At 51.3% G+C, this 21,306-nt stretch overlaps 1 protein-coding gene across 3 annotated transcripts in view; it reads right to left on the bottom strand.

Annotated features, from left to right (window-relative positions):
* The window catches only part of CARD14 (caspase recruitment domain family member 14), a 41,849-nt gene extending 21,806 nt beyond the window's left edge, over nt 1-20,043 (bottom strand). For 2 of the 3 annotated variants that reach the window (XM_087441725.1, XM_087441726.1), the window contains exons 1-10: nt 10,884-12,368; nt 9,527-9,664; nt 8,150-8,475; nt 4,887-5,054; nt 3,639-3,758; nt 2,598-2,723; nt 1,938-2,087; nt 983-1,099; nt 335-471; nt 81-175 (exon numbers count right to left, since the gene is read on the bottom strand). In XM_087441725.1, coding sequence (XP_087297851.1) covers nt 81-175; nt 335-471; nt 983-1,099; nt 1,938-2,087; nt 2,598-2,723; nt 3,639-3,758; nt 4,887-5,054; nt 8,150-8,475; nt 9,527-9,664; nt 10,884-11,154 — 1,648 coding nt within the window. In that variant the 5' untranslated portion in view covers nt 11,155-12,368. Of the gene's footprint in view, nt 1-80; nt 176-334; nt 472-901; nt 1,100-1,937; nt 2,088-2,597; nt 2,724-3,638; nt 3,759-4,886; nt 5,055-8,149; nt 8,476-9,526; nt 9,665-10,883; nt 12,369-14,230 lie in introns of those variants that run through there. The other variant, XM_087441724.1, reaches the window with a different exon arrangement.
* Nucleotides 20,044-21,306: the final 1,263 nt, after the last annotated feature.

Genomic DNA, 21,306 nt, shown 5'->3' with positions numbered 1-21,306 from the left:
TCCTCGCTCCCCCGCCTGCTCTGCCGGCCCAGCCCAGGGGAGGTGGGCAGCTGCAGAGGTTTGGGGTGTGGTGTGCTCACTTGCCCTGTCTACAATCCCATAATCCAGGTCTGCGTTGCCCGTCCTAGCTCCCGGGGTGGCGTCTCGGTCTTTCTCCAGGGTTTCCGGGAAGTCACTGCAAAGCATGAGAAGAAGCAGCTCAGGCTGTATCGCCTGCTCCCTGTCTTGAATGCAGAGCCCCCAGCACCTGCCCGGCCCTCGCTCTAGGCCAGTGTGCCCAGAGGGCTGCCAGAGAGCCTGAGTCATCCAGAGACCATCACCAATCCCTCTCTACCTGAAAGACTGGGGGTCTTCCCAGAAGTTCTCCGTGGCCCGCTTGTACAGGGACTGCTGGCTGGGAGGCACCGGGCTGCTGGAGCGGAAGCTGTCCACCAGCTCGCGGCTGGACGTGGCGCTCAAGTCAGACCAGACCTGGGACCGGGGGAGGACAGGGCAGAGGTCAGCATGGGGCTCATAGAGGAGCCCTTGCGGACCTCTTCCACTGCCCCACTGTGTAAGGGGAATAAGAATAACAGGCTATGGCCCCTAACTGTCAGGGCAGCAGAGGCGAGAGGGAGGGAAGGCAAAGCACATAGCTAGGTGACATTAATTGAGCACCCACTATGTGCTGGGCGCTCTATTAGCCACTTTTCACATTTTACATCACTCAGTTCTCACAATCAATCTACACAGTGGGGAATATTGTCCCACTTGATATATAACGCAACTGAGGCCAAGTTACTGGCCAGTGAGGATCACGTGCTGACGGTGTAACGTGCAAGTGCGGAGCATGGTGCTGGGTACTGAGTGTGTGTGTAGATCTGAATGCAGCCCCTCATTCATGTATTTCTTTAGCACCTACTGTGTGCCAGGCTCCCTTCTGTCCCAGTAGACGAGGGTGCGCCTGGTCCGACCCCAGCAGCGGAGGAGGCACCGGCCATACCTCAGTGGAACTGAGGCAGCTGCAGTCGCTGTCGTCCGGCGGGTAGATGGCAAACATGCGCACCAGCCGCTGTTTCCCCCTCGGACAGGGCTCCCTGGCCCCCGCTTCCTGCCTGGGCTGCCAAAGATGGCAGATGGGCTGGTTAATTCAAGAAAGTTCCTTTGGGTGCCCTTGGGGTTTCCACCAAGTCAGCCCACCCCCATCTCCACCCTCCCAGACAGTTTCTTCTCATTAGCCTCCAGGCAAAACAAACAATTTATGTCCCCTCCTCCGTGCCTGGGACTCCCGGCACTACAGGAGCTGACCACCATGGACGTGGAAAGCCACTGGCTTGGTGAATGGCACTTCATTTCTTTTACAGAATATATGCGGCTTTTTACTGGCTATTCAAATAATATATACTATATGTCTTACATATATATATATACATGCCACATAGAATATTGGGGGGAAAACAGAGAGATTAGAGAATAAAATAAAATTCACCCATTCTCCCACACTCAGAAACTGCACAGTTAGCATTTTCCTGTCTGTCCGTCAGTATTTCTTCTGTATATATATATATTTTTGGAACATGGTTGATGCAGGGAGGGGTGCAGGAGGAAGGGCTGGGGCCCCTGCATAGGGAGGGGAGGGTCTGACTGTGCCTCACCAGGTCCCGGGCACCTCTGAAGAGTCTCCCCCACCCATCAGGGTGCCTGGAGCTGGTGCTGCCAGCAGGACCGTAATCAGAGGTTTTACAGTAATTTTAGCTCTTTGGGAACATAGCTCCCTTCATGCATGTAAGTCTGTCACTCAGCTCTTGGACATTTGACTTTGAAACATCTCAGGAAGGCATCACCTACAAAAGTAAGGCTGCCTGCACAGTTTCCTACGCTGCTTTCCTTCTTCATTGAACACCACACTCCAGCCCTGCCACCCTACGTCCCCAGCCCTACGCAGGTGAAGTGCTCACCCCCGGCAGTGACTCCGTCTGCTGCCTGCGGAGCTGTTGGCGCAGTTCGCAGACTTCGTCTGTCAGCTCAAACACTTTCCTGCGGAGCGCGTCCTTCTCGGTCAGGTTCTGAGAAATCTCCATCTGGGCTCCATCTCTCGCAGAGTAGGCCTGGGGGCCAAGACATATCGGACACCCAGAGCATAAAGAGGCCGAGCCAACAGGATGCAGGAGACCCAACCAGAGAAAGCAACGCTTTTCTTGTCTGCCTTTGTCCTGGAGGCATCCAGTGTGCACCAAACACAAGCTCACTCTGAGATGCACAAGCTTACCATCGTTTACAATTCATGTCAACATACATGGGTTTAATAACACCCAATATGTGGGTGAACACAAACACCTTGTGCCGGAAATGGAAGGAGGCAGGATGATGCACAGTGAGCATGTAGATTACAGAAACCTTGAATGGATCAAGGAGAGAGAACCCGAATCTGGAACCAGCTGCCATTAAGGGCGGGGTGACCTGTGTGAGTCGGCCAGCCAGCCCTCAGTAGAACCTAAACCCAGAGAAGCAGTGGCCAGGGGCTTCCCGAGCAGAGACTCAGCCAAGGCAGGTTCCTTCTGTTCTCTCTGAGCCCCTCAGCCCGGCCCCCAGGCCAGCCCCTGCCTCTCCTGGGGTACCTGGTCCCGCTCCTTCTGCAGCTCGACCACCTGGCTCTGCAGGGCATTCATCTTCTCCTTGTAGATCTCACAGTCCACCTTAGTTTTCTGGAACTGGAGCAGGGTCTGCTCCTTCTCTTCCCAGTACTGGACAGAGGAGGGGAGACATAGCCCATGAAGGTCAGTGGCTCTGAGAGTGGGGCTGAGGATGGGATGGGGCTGGGGTGCCTCGGGGAGAGACACGGGGCTGGTTCTAGGGTGAAATAAGGTGAATTCATGCTCCTTTCTTTTTTTGTGTGAGGAAGATCAGCCCTGAGCTAACATCCACGCTAATCCTCCTCTTTTTACTGAGGAAGACTGGCTCTGAGCTAACATCTATTGCCAATCCTCCTCCTTTTTTTCCCCCAAAGCCCCAGTAGATAGTTGTATGTCATAGTTGCACATCCTTCTAGTTGCTGTATGTGGGACGCAGCCTCAGCATGGCCAGAGAAGCGGTGCGTCGGTGCACGCCCGGGATCCGAACCCCGGCCGCCAGTAGCAGAGAGCACGCACTTAACTGCTACGCCACGGGGCCGGCCCCATGCTCCTTTCTTAAGTGCTAGTTTTCCAGGGGCATCTGCAGAGTTGCTGTGCTGACTGGATTTGAATTCAGTCATCGAAAGATGCATGAGTGAGGCATGTGTAATTGCTTTGTTTATTCCACATCCCAAAATGCATAAATAATTTCCCTCCACCGCCTCATTCTCTTTCTCCTTGTCCTCCCCTCACCTTTTGTAGCAACTAAATAAATCCTCTGCTCTCACCCCGGGGCCCCCATGCACTTGAAATCACCCTGTGTTTTAATCACTTGTCAGCCTGACGTCTTTCCTCACCACCCCACAGACTGGACGTGACCTCTAGTCTTGGACTGTGAGTTGGTGCTCAATGTAGCTTTGAGGAAGGAATAAATGAACAGACCAACACATCAGTCAGGCAAAATTGGTTTTAAGCTCCGGGTGGATTGAAGAATCTGTCTGCCCCACACATGCAGCCATGCTTGTGGACGCAGCCCTGAAGGGTCACCTGCTTTTGCTGCCTCTCGGCAGCCACAGCCCACTCCCTCAGAGAGTGGATACGGTCCACCAGCTCCTGCTTGCTCTCCAGGGCCTCGTCAAGGTTCTGCTCCAGAATGTCCTTCTCCGCCTGGTGCAAAGAGAGGTCAGCCCAGGGACCATGACTCTCCCAAAGGCCTGCCCTGGGGAAGCAGCCCCTTCACCAGCGACCCGAGAATAGGCAGCAGGAAGCTTTAAGGCTGGGTGTGTGGACAGATTTAGCCTTATAATTGTATGTTAGGCAAGGAAAAAGGCCATGTCAACAATCAAAATGGGAAACATGCATTTCAGTTCTACTCATGCCCAGTAGAGGAGACAGAAAACAAAGGAAGCTGAAAGCCCAGGACAGCAATTCCTCCTGTCAGGCAGTTTCAGCCCGCTCTTCAACAAATCCACCTGCAGGGTTTCCGAGAGAGGGAAAACCATGTTATTCTCTCTCACACTCACTTTTCAGGAGGGGCTCATGAACTATGGCACAGTCCAGGCTGTGTGACGGGCAGTGCCAGTGCAAGGGCCTGCCTTCCACCCAGACAATGTCTATGGAAGGAATATCTCCATAAATAGATATTTATTGATTGAAGGAATCCAAGAGGAGAAGCAAAGCGTTTGCATAATCCCAGGGTTTTGGCGTCACTAATCTCTCCGCTTCCTGTAATTCCCCACTCTCCAATGCACATGTGGGCAGGACGGCAACTTTAAAGATTTTATTTATTTATTTTTTCCCCCAAAGCCCCAGTAGATAGCTGTGTGTCATAGCTGCACATCCCTCTAGTTGCTGTATGTGGGACGCGGCCTCAGCATGGCCGGAGAAGCAGCGCGCTGGTGGGAGCCCGGGATCCGAACTCGGGTCGCCAGCAGTGGAGCGCGCTCACTTAACCACCAAGCCACGGGGCCGGCCCATGGACGGCAACTTTAAAGCTAATCCCGTCATTTATAATCAGCCAGATCCACTCCAAAACAGTACAGCAGCACACACAAGCTGGGTGGGACATTCTAATGAGCATGCAATAGCTGTGAATTCTGCCAATGTTTGGGGGCTGGGGAAGAGCAGGAAGGAGGGATGTAATGAGCAACAGTAGAGGCGAGTCACTAGGTGTCATCTCACCCGGTCCTTAGCCACACCTCAAGGAACCACCTGTCAGAAATCCACAGCCTGGAGGCCCCAGGCCGATGCCGAGGAAACACCCAATTAGCTCCCAGGGAGGAAACCAGGACCTACTAGGCTGAAAGTCAGTGACCGGAGTTGCTCATTCTCCTCCTTCAGGCGGTTTAGCTCCTCGTCTCCAGGCTCCAGGATGCTGGCCACCTTCAGGGACCACTCTTGAAACTCGCGCTCACAGGAAGAAGACGCCTTCTCTCGCTGCAGCTCTTGCTTCATCAGATACAGCTGTCCAGGGAGGAGATTGAGAGGCAGGATGATGTAAATACTGTTTCTCCACTAGACGAGAAGCCAGGTGTGTTTCTCAACCTTTCTCCTTAATGATGATGCTGTCCATACTCAAAGGGGTACTTCCCTCGAGATTTCAAAATCGATTGAAGGGTTTTACCTAGTGAATAGTCCCAATTCCTTGTGGGAGGAGAAAGGCACATTAGCTTTATTTTATAGTTGGGGCTGGGGTCCCCAGGAACAGAACAAGGAGCCCTGGTAACCAGCTCTTGGATCATCTCTATTGTGAAACTGATAGTCACTGGCAGCCAGTGATGAATGGCCCGTGAGTAAGTCTCTCTCAGCACGCTTCCTGGCTTCTCTGCCCTTCCATATTCTGCTAAGTATGTCAGATAAAGGGAATTTGGATTCACGAAAATCGGTAAGTAAAAAGAAAGAGGAAAGTAAGTCAGATGGGGCAGAGATGCCTGGGAATGCAGGACCCGGTCTGTTCAGACAGACATCCGAGTGTAAATATGTGCTGTCTCCCACCCAGCGGGCTGCATGTGCAGGGCCGTGGTCCTCTGGAAATCACCTGGCTAGGTCCTGCTGGCCTCCACCCTGCTGCAAAGTGGCCCAAGAGAACCCTGGACCTTGAGCAGATGGACCTGGCCTCTCCCCATCCCGGGTGTGGCGCCCCTGAGGAGAGGGGACTTCCCACGTAAGGCAAACCAGGAAGTCTGGACCTCAGGGTGGAGTCTGGTGCTCACTCTGGGGCTGGAGTCAAGTGGAGAAGGAAAAACTTTCCCCCTGGGACTTTTTCCTTCCCAACATCTAGTTAGCAAACTCTCCATAAGCAATTAGTGAGTTCCTGCTATGGGGCAACCAGGTTAGGCTTGTCATATTCTACATATTCAAAAAGTAAAATTAAATCATTAAGATCTGGAAAGGGAGGACCTGAAATTGAAAGTAAACTGAAACAAATGAACTAATTCTATTTCAAACAAATACCACAGTGACAACAAAGAGAGAAAGAGAAAGGGAAGGGATGGAGAGATGAGGGGCAGCTATGATAACTTATGACACAGTATTTAACTACAAACTGTCAACCCTGGGCAGGGTTGGGTTGGGGGGTGGATTACAAATCCTGTACTCTTCTCCGGAGGTTTGCTTACTGTTCAGGTACGGACAGAGTGACTCTGAAAGCATTGTAGATGGACTATAGGATCGAGCAAGTGAGTGTGTTGACATTGGGAGCCAGGTTCTCACTGAGGAAGAAGGAGCATGCAAGCACGGAAGGAGGAAGGCAAGAAAAAACCCTGGGGGATCGACTGGAATTAGAGACGGGGGTGTGAACTCATGTTTCTAAAGCATGTGTATGTATGTGTGTGTGCATACCTGTGTGCGTATATGTGTATGTATGTTTGCATGTGTGTGTATATATGTGTATTCATGGCATGTTTCCTGGCTCTGTCCCCCGAAAGAGTCAAGGAGCAAAGATACCCCAGAAGCCATAAGCACACCTAGTGCTCAGATCTTGGTCTCTAAAAGTAACCAGGGCCCCTCAGAGAAATGGCTGACCCTGGAGCTGGGGCAGGGTGGGTAGAGATGATCCTGGAACATCTTGTGATGCCGGAAAGGGAGTCAGGGCTTAAAGTGAAGGGGCGTGTCACAGGACATGGAGCAGACTGAAGGGGCTTCCACTGGCCAAATCTGGGACAACCTGAGCGCCAAACTCACTCAGGACAGTAATACGTTACAGACCACTGGAAACAGGAGTCCACGCTTCTGTGCCAATAACAGATGCATAAGCGAGGGGAAGGCAAGGCTCCTTCTCACGCTCAGGATGCCGAGGGCCAACTGGCCAACTGGAGGGAGAGCTGAAGATGGGGCTCACTCATCACTTTGCAGCCGCCAGGGTGAAGATGCATTTGGGCAAGAATCACCAATGAGACCAAGTCTGGGGGAAATGTCGCCAAGGAGCAGGTTGTCTGCTGGTCTCAAAACGCCTCCCCCGCCCCCATTCTTTATTAGCTACAGGGAAGAAAAAGAAATAGGGATTATGTAGTGGAGATATCGGGCAGCACCTGGACCAGGCAGGCGTTATTAACATCACTAGTGAGGGGCGCTGAACCTTGTGCCTCCTGATGGGGTGCCCTGAGCTGGGCCCCACGTTCCCTGTGCAGGGCCCTTGCCAAAAACCCATCACCCCGTTTACTCATGAGGAAACGTGAGACAAACCCCAAATGAGGAGCCATCTCCTCATTTCTTCAAAAATGTCCATGTTGCCACAGACAAAGAAAGGCTGAGGGAATGTTTTAGATTAGAGGAGGCTAAGGAGACAGGACAACTAAATGCAGCACCTGGTCCTGGACTGGATCCCGCACTGGAGGGGAAATGCTATAAAGGATGTTATTTGGGTCAAATGATAAAATTGGAACACGGATGGGAGATTAGGTAAAAAGATTGCATCAAGGTAAATGAGTGAAGTGGATAACTGTGCTATGGTTATATGAGAGAATATCCTATTTTAAGGAAACATACATTGAAATGTGTAGGGGTAAAGGGCCATGATGTCTGTAACTCAAGTGGTTCAACTGCGTGTGCGTGTGTGTGTGTGGAGAGAGACAGAGAGGAGAGAGAGTGCAAATGATAAAGTAAAGGTATGTGGGTGTCCGTTGTACTATGTTTATTTGTATACTTTTTTTTAATAAATTTGAAATTATTTCTAAATAAAGTTAAAAATTAAAAAGCTAAAAACAAACAAACAATGCCATAGTTAACGGAAAAAAGCAAATGACAAAATGACAAGGAATGAATAGCCTCAGTATTTACAAAACTCCCACAAATCAATAAGAAGATAATTATCCCCAACGGAATAATGAGTAAAAGACCTTGTTGGGGTTTGAGGGCCTTCCTACTAACACTCCTCTTCTCCCGCCGGCATCCAAGACCAGCTGAGAAAGACAGAGGGGCCGATAGAGGTCCACTGCCCCTGGGTACTGAAGCGGCTGGAGGGGAGGAACCTAGGTAGGTCCACTTCTATGGAGCCCAGAAAAGCCAGACCTGCCCCCAGACGTAGGCCGGTGGGCGTCCTGCCTTGGGGTCCCCACTACCTCCTCCTGCAGGCTGCGGCAGCGCGTGGCGGCCAGCTCCTTCTCCCGCAGTGCGTTGCTGTAGTGCAGCGAGAGGCTGAGCATCTCGTCCTTCAGCTTCAGCACCTCGTGGAAGTGGGCGCTGACCTCGCGCTTCATGCGTCTGTGGTCGGCCTCCAGCTGGCACAGGCTCTCGGTGCGGGCCTCGGCCTGGCCCAGGCGCTCCTGCAGCCGCCGGCACTGCTGCAGCAGTGCCTCCTTCTGCCCCTTCTCCTGGCTCAGCTCCTCCTGCAGGCTGCTGATGGCCCCCGCCAGGCACTCAGTCAGCTTGGACGTCTCCATGAGCCCTGCGGGAGAGGGGCAGGGGGCCCAGGCATTGCCACCACGGCTTTTGCTCCTTATCCTCCAGGATCCTTGCATTCTGTGCCCAGACTCTCAAGCAGGGCCCCCCCACCTCAATCTGTTGGTCTCCTTAAAAGCTTTGGGGCTCGACCAGACTTGATATTTTGGTTAAATAAATAGCATAACTCGAGATTTTGGTACAAGGATTATCCACTCTCAGCTTCCCTGTGGGACCCAGCTGTTCAGACACAACTCCCCACCTCATCAGCCAGGACGGGCTCAATGCTAACTCATTTTAATGTCATCCTAAGGAAGAACACAACCAGGAATATGAATCTGTCTAATAGAACTCTAAATAACATAAACATGGACTCTGGTGCCAACAGGCAGAAAAGTTTTCTTATTCACAGTTTTGAGTGATGTCCTGCTCCTTTGAATACCTAGATCTTTCTACAGCTCCTCCAGGGAAGCCTTGAATTAGTCAATTAATGAAAATGGCCTTATCTCCCACCAAGCCAGCGTAAAGCTTTACTTAGCCAGCAGAGCAAATGCACAGAAGGCTGCAGGCTCCACTCCTTTTCCCCTCTGGCAGGGGCCTCTCCATCCATGGTCTCCCCACTAGGGCAGACCCCAGGAATGGGCTGCCCCTCCACCTCAAGCACATGCCACCTGGCAAGGTAAAGGCCACCTCAGGAGCTTTTCTAGGGAAAGGACATGCTTCCTCTTTGCCCATGCCTCTCAAATGCAGATTCTGCGCCTTCGAGAGGCCTCCTCTTGGTGCTAGATAATTAGGGACACACTTTTTCCTTTAGAACCCAAGGCCATGGGCTCCTTCTCCTACCCACCCCCACTATGGTTAGTGGAGGGGAGGGGGGTTTCCTCGCCCGCAGAGTGATGGGCACAGGGATGGGGAACCTCTGCCTGGAGGGAGCAGGGAAAACGTCTGGAACAGCATGCAGCCAAGGCGTGCACCCCCCCACCCCCCTGCAGGTTACTGTGAATGAGAGGCTGCGGGGAAGCCCCCACCAATTCCCCAATCAAAGACTGAGCTCTCACCACTGAAGTTGCTGAAGTCCACGTCAGGCTGCAGCCCGGTGACCAGGGTGTAGACGTCAGGGTTGTGGAACTTCAGGCTCTCCAGGAAGGCGATGGCCCCGTTCTTCCCTCGAGTCCTCAGCAAGTCCAGCAAGTGCCCTTGGGAGAGAGAAAGTCTTAGCTAACAAGGCGCTGGGCAGCCTGGGAGGGTTTCCCCATGAGGGTGGCAGGATGTGGGGACGGGGAATTCTTGCGCATCTAGGAATGAGGACCCCTGTGGAGGGAGCCCTCACTACTCTGGGAGGATCCTTTTATTGATGTGATGAGTCAGTCTCGAGAGGGCTGAGGCTGATATTTCTTGAGCATCTACTATGACCCAAATTGGGGATAAAGACTAAGGAAGATGATCCTTGTTCTCAAGACCTCCCAGGCATGTTGGTGGAGGCATGTAGACATGTGTGTATAAAGTGCGTGGGAGGAAAGAAGCAAATAGCAGAGCCCCGGGGCCTGGGTCCCAGAGAGCCTCGGGGTCTTCCAAGCCCCCGCAGATCCCAGGGCTCTCAGCTTGAATTACTAGGTTGGGTTCATTTCTTCTGTATTTGAGACTCATAAGGCAACAGGCACAAATAGTATTATGTTAAAGCTACATACATATATTTACATCTTATAAAGAGTAACTCATTCAGTTCTCCTAACAACCTGATGTGGTGAAGCTGTTAGCTTCCCTGTTTTTGAATGAATAAACACAGCTGGTCCGACCGTCGGGGTCAGCTCCAAAGACATCTAGAGGGGGTTGAATGGTGGCCCCCCAAAGGATACATCCACCTGGAAACTGTCAATGGGACCTCATTTGGAAAAGGGTCTTTGCAGATGTAATTAAGGTAAGGATCTCAAAATGAGATCATCCTGGGTTATCCAGATGGGCCCCAAATCCAATGACAAGTGGAGACACAAAGGAAGCCATGTGACGACAAAGGCCAAGATTAAAGTGATGCAGCCACAAGCCAAGGAAGGCCTAGGGCCACCAGCACCTGGAGGAGGTAAGGAATTTCCTCCCTAGAGCCGTCAGAGGGAGCACGGCCCCACTGACACCTTGCTTTCAGACCTTTGACCTCCAAACTGCGAGAAAATACATTTCTGCTGTTTGAAGCCACCCAGTTAGTGGTCATTTGTTTCAGCAGCCCTGGGAAACTAATAGTGTCCTCAGGTCTGGAACTCAGGTCCCCTCGGTATTGTTCCTTAAAGTCCTGCACTCCCTGCCCTCACACGGGGCTTCACAGCACAACCTGTGTTGAGCCAGCTCGGCAGAAAGGGCCCGCCCGGAGCCGTGGTGGCCAGGACCCGAGGCCAGTGGCCGTGTGCCGGCCCAGGTCCTCACCGGCTCTCATGGCGGTGTTGGTGAACCTGGGGCTGTGCAGCACCTCCTCCTCGTCCAGCTGGCCCAGCACCTTCGCCTGGCGCAGGTAGGGGGTGAGGCGACTGGGGCAGATGCTGTGCACAATCTTGTAACGGTGGCTCTCCATCATCTCCCACAGCATCTCCTCGCCCAGGGCTGTCAGCGTGGAGTCCCTGCGGCACAGTTCCGCCATGACTGGGGGCCTGACCCCTGGATGGAGAGGGTAGCAATGGAGGGCTGGCATCAGTGACATGGCTTCCGGGCCCGGGGAGGTCTTTCCATTCAAGCCCCCTTTCCCCACATCACTGGTAGGGAAGGAAATGACCAATTCAGAGAGGACGATGACACCTGCCCTGGCCCTGCTGTCCCACGACCAGCGAGAGGGGACTACCCATCCTTATCATTGATGTCAAGTCAATTCCTCTACCGGGGACAGAGCAAGAAGAACCGGGTTTCTTTCAGTTTCAGGAGACTGGATTTGCCTTTAAAACACAGGAAGCTGCCTCTGCCCAGGAAACTGATTGACGAGATCGGTCTAGAACATGCATTCTCCACGCGGTGATAGAGCCCGCAAGGGGGTGAAAATTGGTTCCTGAGCAAAAATTCTAACTCTTCTATGTATAAAGCACAGACGTGCATACACAGATATACAGTACACCTGTGAAACTAATATTTCAGGGGAGGGCGATTAGGGAAAAGTTGTCTAAAAATGCTCCCTAGGGGTGATAATGAAAGAAGGGTGGAGAAACCCTGCCCTAGCATCAACATGAAGGTTTGGACAATCAATCCCGCAACCCAACAACCAGAGGCGGTGCCCACAGTCTCCATCACAGGGCTTGGGGGGCAATCTGGGGGGAAGCAGGGCTGGCAGAAAGGGTGCTTGCACAGAAAGCACTCTGCTTTTGCTGGGTGTGGCGGGCATCTGTCATTTTTCACATGGAGGTAATGCCCCTTTATGAGGGGCTGGAGGACCCCGCCTTCTGGTCAGAAGCCAAAGTGGGCAGACATTCCCTCTCTTTGCTCCTGGCGGCTGTAATGCTGAGTACCTGCCCAGGTGAGAGCACCTGCCCAGAACCCCGAGCCCTGCCTGCACGGCAAGTGGAGAGGACTCCAGGCAGCGGGGCAGAGCCAAGGCGCACGCCCAGCACGGACATATTAGTCAAATGGTTTGTGGAGGCCATCATCTTTCGCAAACTGATCAGGGAGCAGAAAGAACACCTTTCCAACCACAGGGCTTCCCTGGCTGCAGCCGTTTTAGAGCGACCTTTACAGTTTTGCCATATCCAGTGTCCCCCCAGGCGCTGAGCCTCTAACACACGCGAGTCCCATGGCACCACCTGCTTGAACCTAACCTAAACAATAACGTCAGTAAGCAGGGCTTGCTGTGCCAGTTATATCTTTTCCTAAATAAAGTTAAACTAAATAATTAGATATTAAAATAAAAAAAATTCACCTAAAATAACGGTAATAGTGCTGCACTTTGGAAATGCTGCTGTATACACTTGTTCCTGAAATGTTATTTTCATTATAACCAAGACTGCTGGCTTCTCCAGAGTAGGAACACGAGGATGCACAGGCGGAGTGGGACGGAGGGTGATTAGACTGAGGGCACGGCAGCCCCAACAAGACAAAAGGTGAGCATCATGGAGAAGGAGTAAGGGAGGAAGAGGCCCATGTCAAACCCCCGGAACGTCCCACCGTGTTTTTTAAAATGCCCATAGATTTTCCTGAAAAATTCTTAACTTGAAAGACTGTTGCTTATTTGGGGGACATTTAGGAAGGCTGGCTGTCAGAGGCCACCTTGAAACTCCCCTGGAGGAATTCCTTGTGTAAGAGGTATTTCTTCCCCTGGGTTATAATTCTCAACAAGGAGAGTGTACTGGGTTGAATAGTGTCCCTCCAAAATTCATGTCCACCAGAATCTCAGAATGTGACCTTATTTGGAAATAGGGTCTTTGCAAATGTAGCTAGTTAAGATGAGGTCATACTGGATTTGGATGGGCCCTCAATCCAATTACTGGTGACCTTATAAGAAGAGGAGAGGGACACAGGACACACAGAGGGAAGGCGGCCATGTGAAGATGGAGGCAGAGACAGGAGCACCGCAGCTACAAGCCAAGGAACGCCAAGGATCGCCGGCAAACAGCAGAAGCTGAGAGAGGCAGGAATGATCCTCCCCTAGACCTTGAGAGCGAGTGCGGCCCTGCTGACACCTTGATCTTGGACTTCTGGCCTTCAGAACCGTGAGAGAACACATTTCTGTTGTTCTAAGTCGCCCAGTTTGTGGTACTTTGTTATGGCAGCCACATACACTCATATTGAGACACGTGGGAAATGTGTCAGGGGAGTGGCACTTTGTAATTTGTATATTACAGAACAATGTACCACTCAAACAAGTGACTCTTTAGAGTAGTAGAGGCCACAAACCCTTGGCTGGCAGAGTGTGTGGGTTTGAAAACGGCCAGGTCTCTGGAAGGGCTGAGTTACAGCAGGCCTGGGCAGAATCCGCTAGCCGGGTCACCAGCTCCAGATCTGTTGGGATAAAGCATGCGGAGCAGCTCACTGTCAAAGCCCCGGCACGGCAGCTCTCTGGGGCTGTGCCAACTAGTCCAGAATCCAAGACCTTCTGTTGTGAGGACCAGAAGTCACCCGCCCAGCCTCCCACCCACGGAACACACCCTGGTGCCCCAGATTTGTAACGAGCCGCCTCCCACAGCTGTGTTCCCGCCTGATCTCTCTCTCTTCCCTCCCGGCCCTGGCCCATTAATCCATCTAAAGAATTCTAAAACGTTTTTAAACTGTGGACTCTTTCAAGCATATAAGAAAAGTCCTGCAAATGAGAACGATTATCCATCTTCCCAGCAAGCAGCTCCAACCCCTCTGAACGCCGTGCACTTCAGATTCCTTTTTAGAGAAACGCATCGCTAGAGGCAGCTCACTCCTTCCGTTGTCCTCAGTCTCCCCCCTGCCCAGGTGTAACTGCTAGCCCATGTCCCGCATGTGTATGCGTCTGCAAATAATACGTAGCACTTTCGCATGATTCTTTGTGCAAACAGTCACTTTACATACACAATATTTTTACCGTTAACTGTAACTTTACATAAACAGTATCAGGCTGGACATGGCACTACACTCAGCCTGTTTTTGAGGTTTATCGTATGGCTACATGCCTCTTGGAGAGGTCTGTACACTAAAAATGCTCAAAAACCAGAGCAAATCAATGCTTGCAATCTAAGAAAAGTGGGAAATGGTCATTGGCAGGTCCTGTCTCCGTGGACAGCCCCCCACAATCCACCCAGTGGCCCGGTCTACAGCAAGGAAGTACTCACCGAGGGAGCTCACATTCGTTTCCGCAGGAACTCCTCACAGTGGCATGGGATCTGGTGTCCCCTCTGTGGCCAGGTGTTGTGCTGGCCAACGGCTACTTTCTCTGCAGGCTGCTGGGCTGGATGGGGCTGGGCGGGAAGATCCCACCAAACCAGTGCCAAGGTGACCTGATAGCTATTTGAAGCCACGTGACTTGCTGCAAAACTCAAAGTTTGGGCACCAAAGACTAGTGCAAGGGGAAAAAAAAAAGACAAACTCTGATCCAGGAAATAATTTGACAGATCTTTGACCCCTATGGTTTACTCAGTAACTGTAGAAACTTCCTTAGGGCTTGAAAACAGGTTTCTAGAAGGAAACTGGGCTTTGAACCCTAGAACACCAAGGGCAGTTGGCAGGTGCAATAGTTACCCAATGTGTCGTGGGCCCTTCTGGGACACTCACCACAGGGCAAGACCCCCTGCCACCCTTCTTCTGAGTCTCCTTACCCAGAGACCTGCTGGACAGGGGCGTGGATGGGAAAGGGCGCAGGAGTCTTCCTAGACGAGGGAGAGAGAGGAGCCAGCCTGAGAGCAGGAGTTCTGTCTCACTGCCCTTTGGCGGCTCCTTCCTGGTTTCTTCAGGGGAAGAGTTGATGGATGCTCACGAATCAGGGTTTTATGGGTTGAATTGTGTCCCCTCCCAAAAGATATGTTGAAGCCCTAACCCCCACTACCTGTGAATGTGACCTTATTTGGAAATAGGGTCATTGTAGACATAATCAAGATAAGGCGAGGTCATTAGGACAGGCCTTAAATTTGAAACGACTGGTGCCCTTATAAGAAGAGGAGAAGAGACAGAGACAGACTCACAGGGAGAAGGTCATGTGACAAAGGAGGCCAAGATTGGAATGATGCACGTACAAACTAAGGAAATCCAAGGATTTCTGGAAACCCCAGAAGTTCAGAGAGAGGCATGGAACAGATTCTCCCTGAGGCCTTCAGAGGGAGTGTGGCCCTACTGATACCTTGATTTTGGACTTTTGGCCTCCAGAACTATAAGCAAATAAATTTCTGTTGTTTTAAGCCACCCAATTCATAGTGATTTATTATGACAGCCTAGGAAACTAATACACAAGGGCAAAGGGAATTTGAAAATTGGCTAAGTCCCGGAGTGCCCATCCACATCCAAGGAAGAGCCGTCAACCCGCATGCTTGAATGGAAGGCTCTCGAGCTCCACCCGATAGAAGTTTGCATCACTGGAGTTCGACCATCTGAATCAGGATGACTTTCCACCCTGCATCAGGATCAGCTGTATAAACCACGGAGCCCAGTTCAAAGTGAAAATATGGGCCCTTTGTAAAAAATACTCAGAACTTCAAGACAGAGACAGCAGGGCGTTAAACCAAGTGCAGGGCCCTGGGTACAGGTTGCACACCTATGAAGCTGGCCTTGCTTTGCATTATCAGGCGGTCTCCAGGCCCCCACTACGTAATTTATGTCTAAATTCCAAGCTTGACCAAGTGATTCTTTTGAGATGATCATTGCCCTTCTGTGTAGTTCTCTTTTAAGCCCTCCTGGGGGAATAAGCATTCACTCTTAGCACCTAGGGGTGGGTAGGCTTGTCAAGCCTGGAGATCCCTGGGGAGGGGTGGAGCGCCAGGTGGGACCCACCTTCTCTGTGGCTGCCAGGCTGGTGGCCTGGGGGCCAGGACAGGGCTGGAGTCCAGAGCAGCTCACCGTGTGACAGTGGAGAAATGGCTCAGCCTCTGGGCCTCCACGGCAGAGGATTCTCACTGGTCAACTACCCAAGGACCAAGAACAGAGGAGCGACTCCAGGAGCAGCCCTTCCATGCCAGATCTGCCCTGCCTGGTGAAGGCCATGGTCTTTGTTTGCCCAACTGTCTGTCCTTCTGGAAATGGGGCGGGCAGCAATAGGATCTCATGAGCCCAGCCCCAGTGCCTGGCCAAGGGGACCTGGCCCTGGGATCTTTGCCCAGGATTTGTCTATGTGAGAACTAGGTCTCCACCCCTCACCCCCTCCTCAGTGGTGGAGGTGCAAAGACAAGATCCAGGAGACTTGCACACACACACTCATAGCAGCACGGTTCACAATCACCAAAAAGTCGAAACAACCCAAGTGTCCATCAACTGACAAATGGATAAACAAAATGTGGCCCAACCATACAATGGAATATTATTCATCCATAAAAAGGAATGAAGCACTGATACAAGCTACAACATGGATGAACCTTGAAAATATTATGCTGAGTGAAAGAAGCCAGACACAAAAGACCACATACCGTGTGATTTCATTTGTATGAGATGTCCAGAACATGCGAATCCATAGAGACAGAAAGTAGATTGGTGGTTGCTTAGGGTTGGGAGTGGGGATGGGGTTGGGGGTGGGGGTGATAGCTAAAGGGTATGGGGTAGTTTCTTTTCAAGTGAATAAAATGTTCTAAAATTGACTGTGGTGGTGGTTGCAACATCTGTGAATATACTAAAAACTGTTGGATTGTACACCTTAAATAGGTCAGTTGCATGGTATACGAATTATATCTTTTTTTTTTTTTTTTAAAGATTTTATTTATTTATTTTTCCCCCAAAGCCCCAGTACATAGTTGTCTGTCATAGCTGCACATCCTTCTAGTTGCTGTATGTGGGATGCGGCCTCAGCATGGCTGGAGGAGTGGTGCCTCGGTGCGCACCCGGGATCCGAACCCGGGCCGCCGGCAGCGGAGAGCACGCACTTAACCGCTAAGCCACGGGGCCGGCCCCACGAATTATATCTTAATAAAGTTGTTTTAAAAAAGGTCACAGAACTGCCAGTGACCATGCCTTGTTTCCCCTGGTGGCCCCACTCCCTGCCAGGATGCAGAGAAGGGAGGGTGGTGAGGTGTCCTCTTGGTGACCTGGCCTGCCCCTGTCTCCCTGAGGCCAGCGCCAGCTGCCCTCGACGTAGGGGACCCCAGCCTCCTCTGTTCTTTCTTCTTTCTCTTAGCCAGGTTGGGCCTGCAGGAGGCCAACTGTCCAGAGCCCCCAGCCAAGGGCGTCCTCTGCCCAGGAGGTGTGAGAGCGGCTGTGCGGTCTGCCCTTGGGATGCTGAGCATCCCCTGCTGGTCTCCTCTTTTCTGTCCTTACACTTGCTCATTGCAGCATCCCTGTCCCCCTCAGCTGACTCCCGTGACCCCTGGGAATGTGCAGAGGTGTCTGGAGTTCCCCTCGTGCCTTCTTAGATGAGAACCACCTCCCATGGCTTCTCGGTCAAATTCAACATATAAAATCAGTCTGAATGGTAAAGGTGCTGAATGAAGCAGACTCACAGAACCTCTCTCCCCCAGTGCCTCGAAATATGAACCAAAAATTGTTTAAAAAACAAAAAAAAGCAGCTGCCACAAAATGAGGAAAAATGAAAGGTACACAACTTTCTGTCAAAAACTTTGAAAAATGGCAGACAAGCCCTGAAATGAAAGGAGTGGTGTGGAGGGACACGGGGCCCAGTGGCTCACGCAGCCCCCAGGACAGAACCAGGGAGGGGCCCAAGGCTTCTCCCCTGCTGCCCGTCCTGAGAGAAGGAAACTCTGGGGGAACCTGGGGAGGACGAAGACAGCACCCCAGGACTCCCCGAGACGCCCAGTAGAGAAAGTTCTCCACCCAGCAGAGGGGAGCGACTGTCCTGTGCAGATATGAGGAAGAAAGCCCGGGCCCCAGGCTACACTGCTCACTGCGTGGTGAGCATTGGACCATTTAATTTCAGATCTAGGACTAAACCTTTGTGGGTACTAGAGTCCTAAAACCAAATACGAAGATTCTCTACTTTGAAAAGTAAAAACAAGGTAAGCAATAGAAATCCGAACAGGTGGGCAGGGCGTGAGGGAACGTGGCGCCTGGTGTCACCCGGCCAGAGCTGGGGGTCCTGTCTCAAAGGAGGCAGGTCGATTTCATAGAATGTCTTTAACTCGTTATTGTTGTCTCACTCTCTTATCTTAACCATAGCGGGGATTTTTAAGGAAGTAATAGTTCTTGTAGTTGAGAAACATCTATACCACATTCAGCAATTCCATCAGTACTTTAAAAATAATTTTAAATTTAAGCAAAATTAAAATTTTACTTTTTTTTTTTTTGTGAGGAAGATCGGCCCTGTGCTAACATCTGCCAATCCTTCTCTTTTTTTGCTGAGGAAGACTGGCCCTGGGCTAACATCCGTGCCCATCTTCCTCCACTTTATATGGTACGCCGCCACAGAATGGCTTGCCAAGTGGTGTGTTGGTGCGCGCCCGGGGTCCGAACCGGCAAACCATGGGCCACCGCAGTGGAGCGCGTGCACTTAACCGCTTGCACCACCGGGCTGGCCCCAAAATTTTACTTTTAAATTACGTAGAACATGATCCCATTTTTATAAAATGACGTTAGTGTATCTATCTCTCTAGCAGTCCCTCAATTTATGTACTTATCCATCTATCCGTCCACGTCCATCTGTCTATGGTTCAGTGTGTGTGTATGCTCGAATCCGTGGGACAGAAAGAGGGAGAGAGAGACAGACAGAGAGAGACACAGAGAGAGAGAGAGAGACAGAGACAGAGACAGACAAACAGAGACAGAGAAAGACAGACAGAGAGAGAGAGCAGGGAGATTCTGGAATGCTGTTCACCAATGCTAATATTGTTATTTGTGGTGGAAGAATTTCAGGAAATCTGTTGCTTTCTTCTTTTTTTGGTATCGATTAAACTTTTTAGAATGAGCAAGCACGGGTTCAATTAAAACCATAAAGTCATTACTTCAGAAAATAATACAATTAAGTCCATTGATCAAACAAGGATATGAGCCTCATCCAGAGGTGTTCGCCACAGAAAAGGTGCCCGTGGGTCCCAGACTGCCTGGGACACTTCCTGTCCTGACCTGATTATTCACTGTGCCCCCTTCTCTCTCCCAAGAGAAGCGGTTTGGGTGACAAACTGTCACAGGGCAGGAGGCGCAGGTGCACTAAGGCCCAGCCCCTCACGCTGCATCAGGGACACCTCAGTCCTGCGAGGAAGAGCCAGGGTAGGAACAGACCAGGGATCACAGGCGTTGGCTGAAGTAGGGAAAGTTCTGCAAAAGCTGGGGGAAGCGGGAGGAAGACATGGTTGGACTGGTCCTGCATCAGTGATGAAGGAAACTGTTTCTTATTCCCTGGACAGGATTTCTTAACCTTCCACTTAATAAAGGAGAGTGGAGCATCTTTACAAAACCCTTATGTTTCTCCCCAAATTTCTCACAAAACATCCACTTTAATATGCACCAAGCCTGAGCCTAGAGGTTCAAAAGCAGAAGAGAAACATGCCGGTCCTGAACTGTGACCCCAAAGGCCTTCCCTCAACTGGGGTCAATGGCCCTGGATTAAGTTGGCTCCAATGAGTCAGTGACCCACAAACTCGGGCTCACAGAATATCAATTTTGTTTTTAGAAAATTACACTCTGGAGTGCTCTCTGGTGTCATACGATATAGTCGCCAAGGGGCCACATCGCCAGCCTGCAGCTGAAACTCTGGGAGCTCCAGACACTCAGGTCTCTGAGGATGCCCTCGTGACCAGGACTGGCTGGGAAACAAGCCCTGGAGGACTGCAGGTGCTTCTGGTGCTTTCCCTGGGCTGGTCCAGGGGGATGACAGCTGCTCTGGGAGGGTTTTCTAGTCTGACTGCCACTCCTGCTCCCACTTGCCTGCAATGTCTTGGACTTTTCTCAGACTCCCCCTCTCATCAAAGTGAACTCAGAAAGTCAGGGCCAGCTCACTCTACAAGCTGCCTTATCTGGGAAGCTGAGCACAGAGGTCTCTCCAGGACTCTCCAAACCCCAGCCAACTGCCCCCTCCAGCTCCTGGGACCCCCCCCAAAGCTACATTGGGGTTTGGGTAAAAGTGGGTGTAGCCAAGCATTAGTCAGTCTATCCATTCTTCGTGCAATGAAACAGCTTACGATGGACCTCCTAATGGCAATAAAAAAATGTGGGAGTTTCTTTGCAACTCAGCCCTAATTTTAATAGGGGTTAATCCTAATAGTAAAGAAAATTTACCCAGAGATCCCTAAGGATATTTTAAACTCCATAAAAGTTTTCTCCTAACCCTACAGCAATTCTAGAGAGAACCTAAGATCACAAGAGTCCTGAGCATCTAAGATATGGGTCCTCCTATTTGATCCCTCCCCACGTCAACCTTCTTCTCATACTCCAAGTCTCAGGCTCTTCTCTTGCCTGTGAAGTAGGGGAGGAGGAGAAAGTACACGTACACACACACTCACACACACACACAGACATGCACATGCAGGACTCCAGAATAGGAAGGAATGAGTTAGAGAAAGCTTAGGGGAATTGATGATCCATAAATGTGATGGGTGAGGCAGATGGTCACCAAGCACAAAAAGAAGAGGCACTCCATGCACCCCTCTGCTAAAATCCCCCACCACGGTGCCATTTGAAAGGTCTGGCTGTGCCCTTACTACCAACAGCAGGCAGCTGGTCTCACTCACTTTATACTTGAACTTAGAAACCTCCCTTTCCTCCTGAGGCACCAATGTGGAGATAAGAATTCAAAACAGAGATTCCTTTCATCCATCACAGCCCTCACTGACCTAAGGTGGCTCAGCAGCCAGAATGTTCTTGTAACTTAACCAAGCAAAATGGGACAGCTGTTGTCTCCTCTCTCGTCCACCAGGCACCACCTCCACACCTTATGAGGAAGCACCCGGCCCCTCGAGTTCTCCTGAGAACAGCCCTCGGGCCCCATTCCTGGCCTGTCCACCCTTCCCTGGTTTGCTGACCTGCTCTCCTCGGGACAGACTCTGCGCTGTTGCCTTCCTCTTCCTAGAGAAGCGATGACTGACTGGGCCACGGTCTTGGCTGAGAAGCAGCAGGTGAGCCGGTCTGACTGGCATGTCCGTCCGGGCCCTGCCCACAGAAGCAGTGCCTGACACGCAGCCTCCATGCGTCACTAAAGCTCCAACACGTTCCCACCTTAGGGATGACATGTGCAAGGAGTTTATTTTGCCTTTGTGAGAGCCACAGGAGCCTTCTGAGTTCTACCTGGGCATCTGGTAGAGTCACAGATAGTAATGCTTGAGAAGAC

The sequence above is a fragment of the Ceratotherium simum genome, chromosome 16, assembly GCF_057802395.1.
Source record: "Ceratotherium simum simum isolate JZ-2026a chromosome 16, ASM5780239v1, whole genome shotgun sequence".
NCBI classification, from domain to species: Eukaryota; Metazoa; Chordata; class Mammalia; order Perissodactyla; family Rhinocerotidae; genus Ceratotherium; species Ceratotherium simum.
The sequence above is the reverse complement of the archived record's forward strand: the minus strand, read 5'-3'. Positions and strand labels throughout refer to the sequence as shown.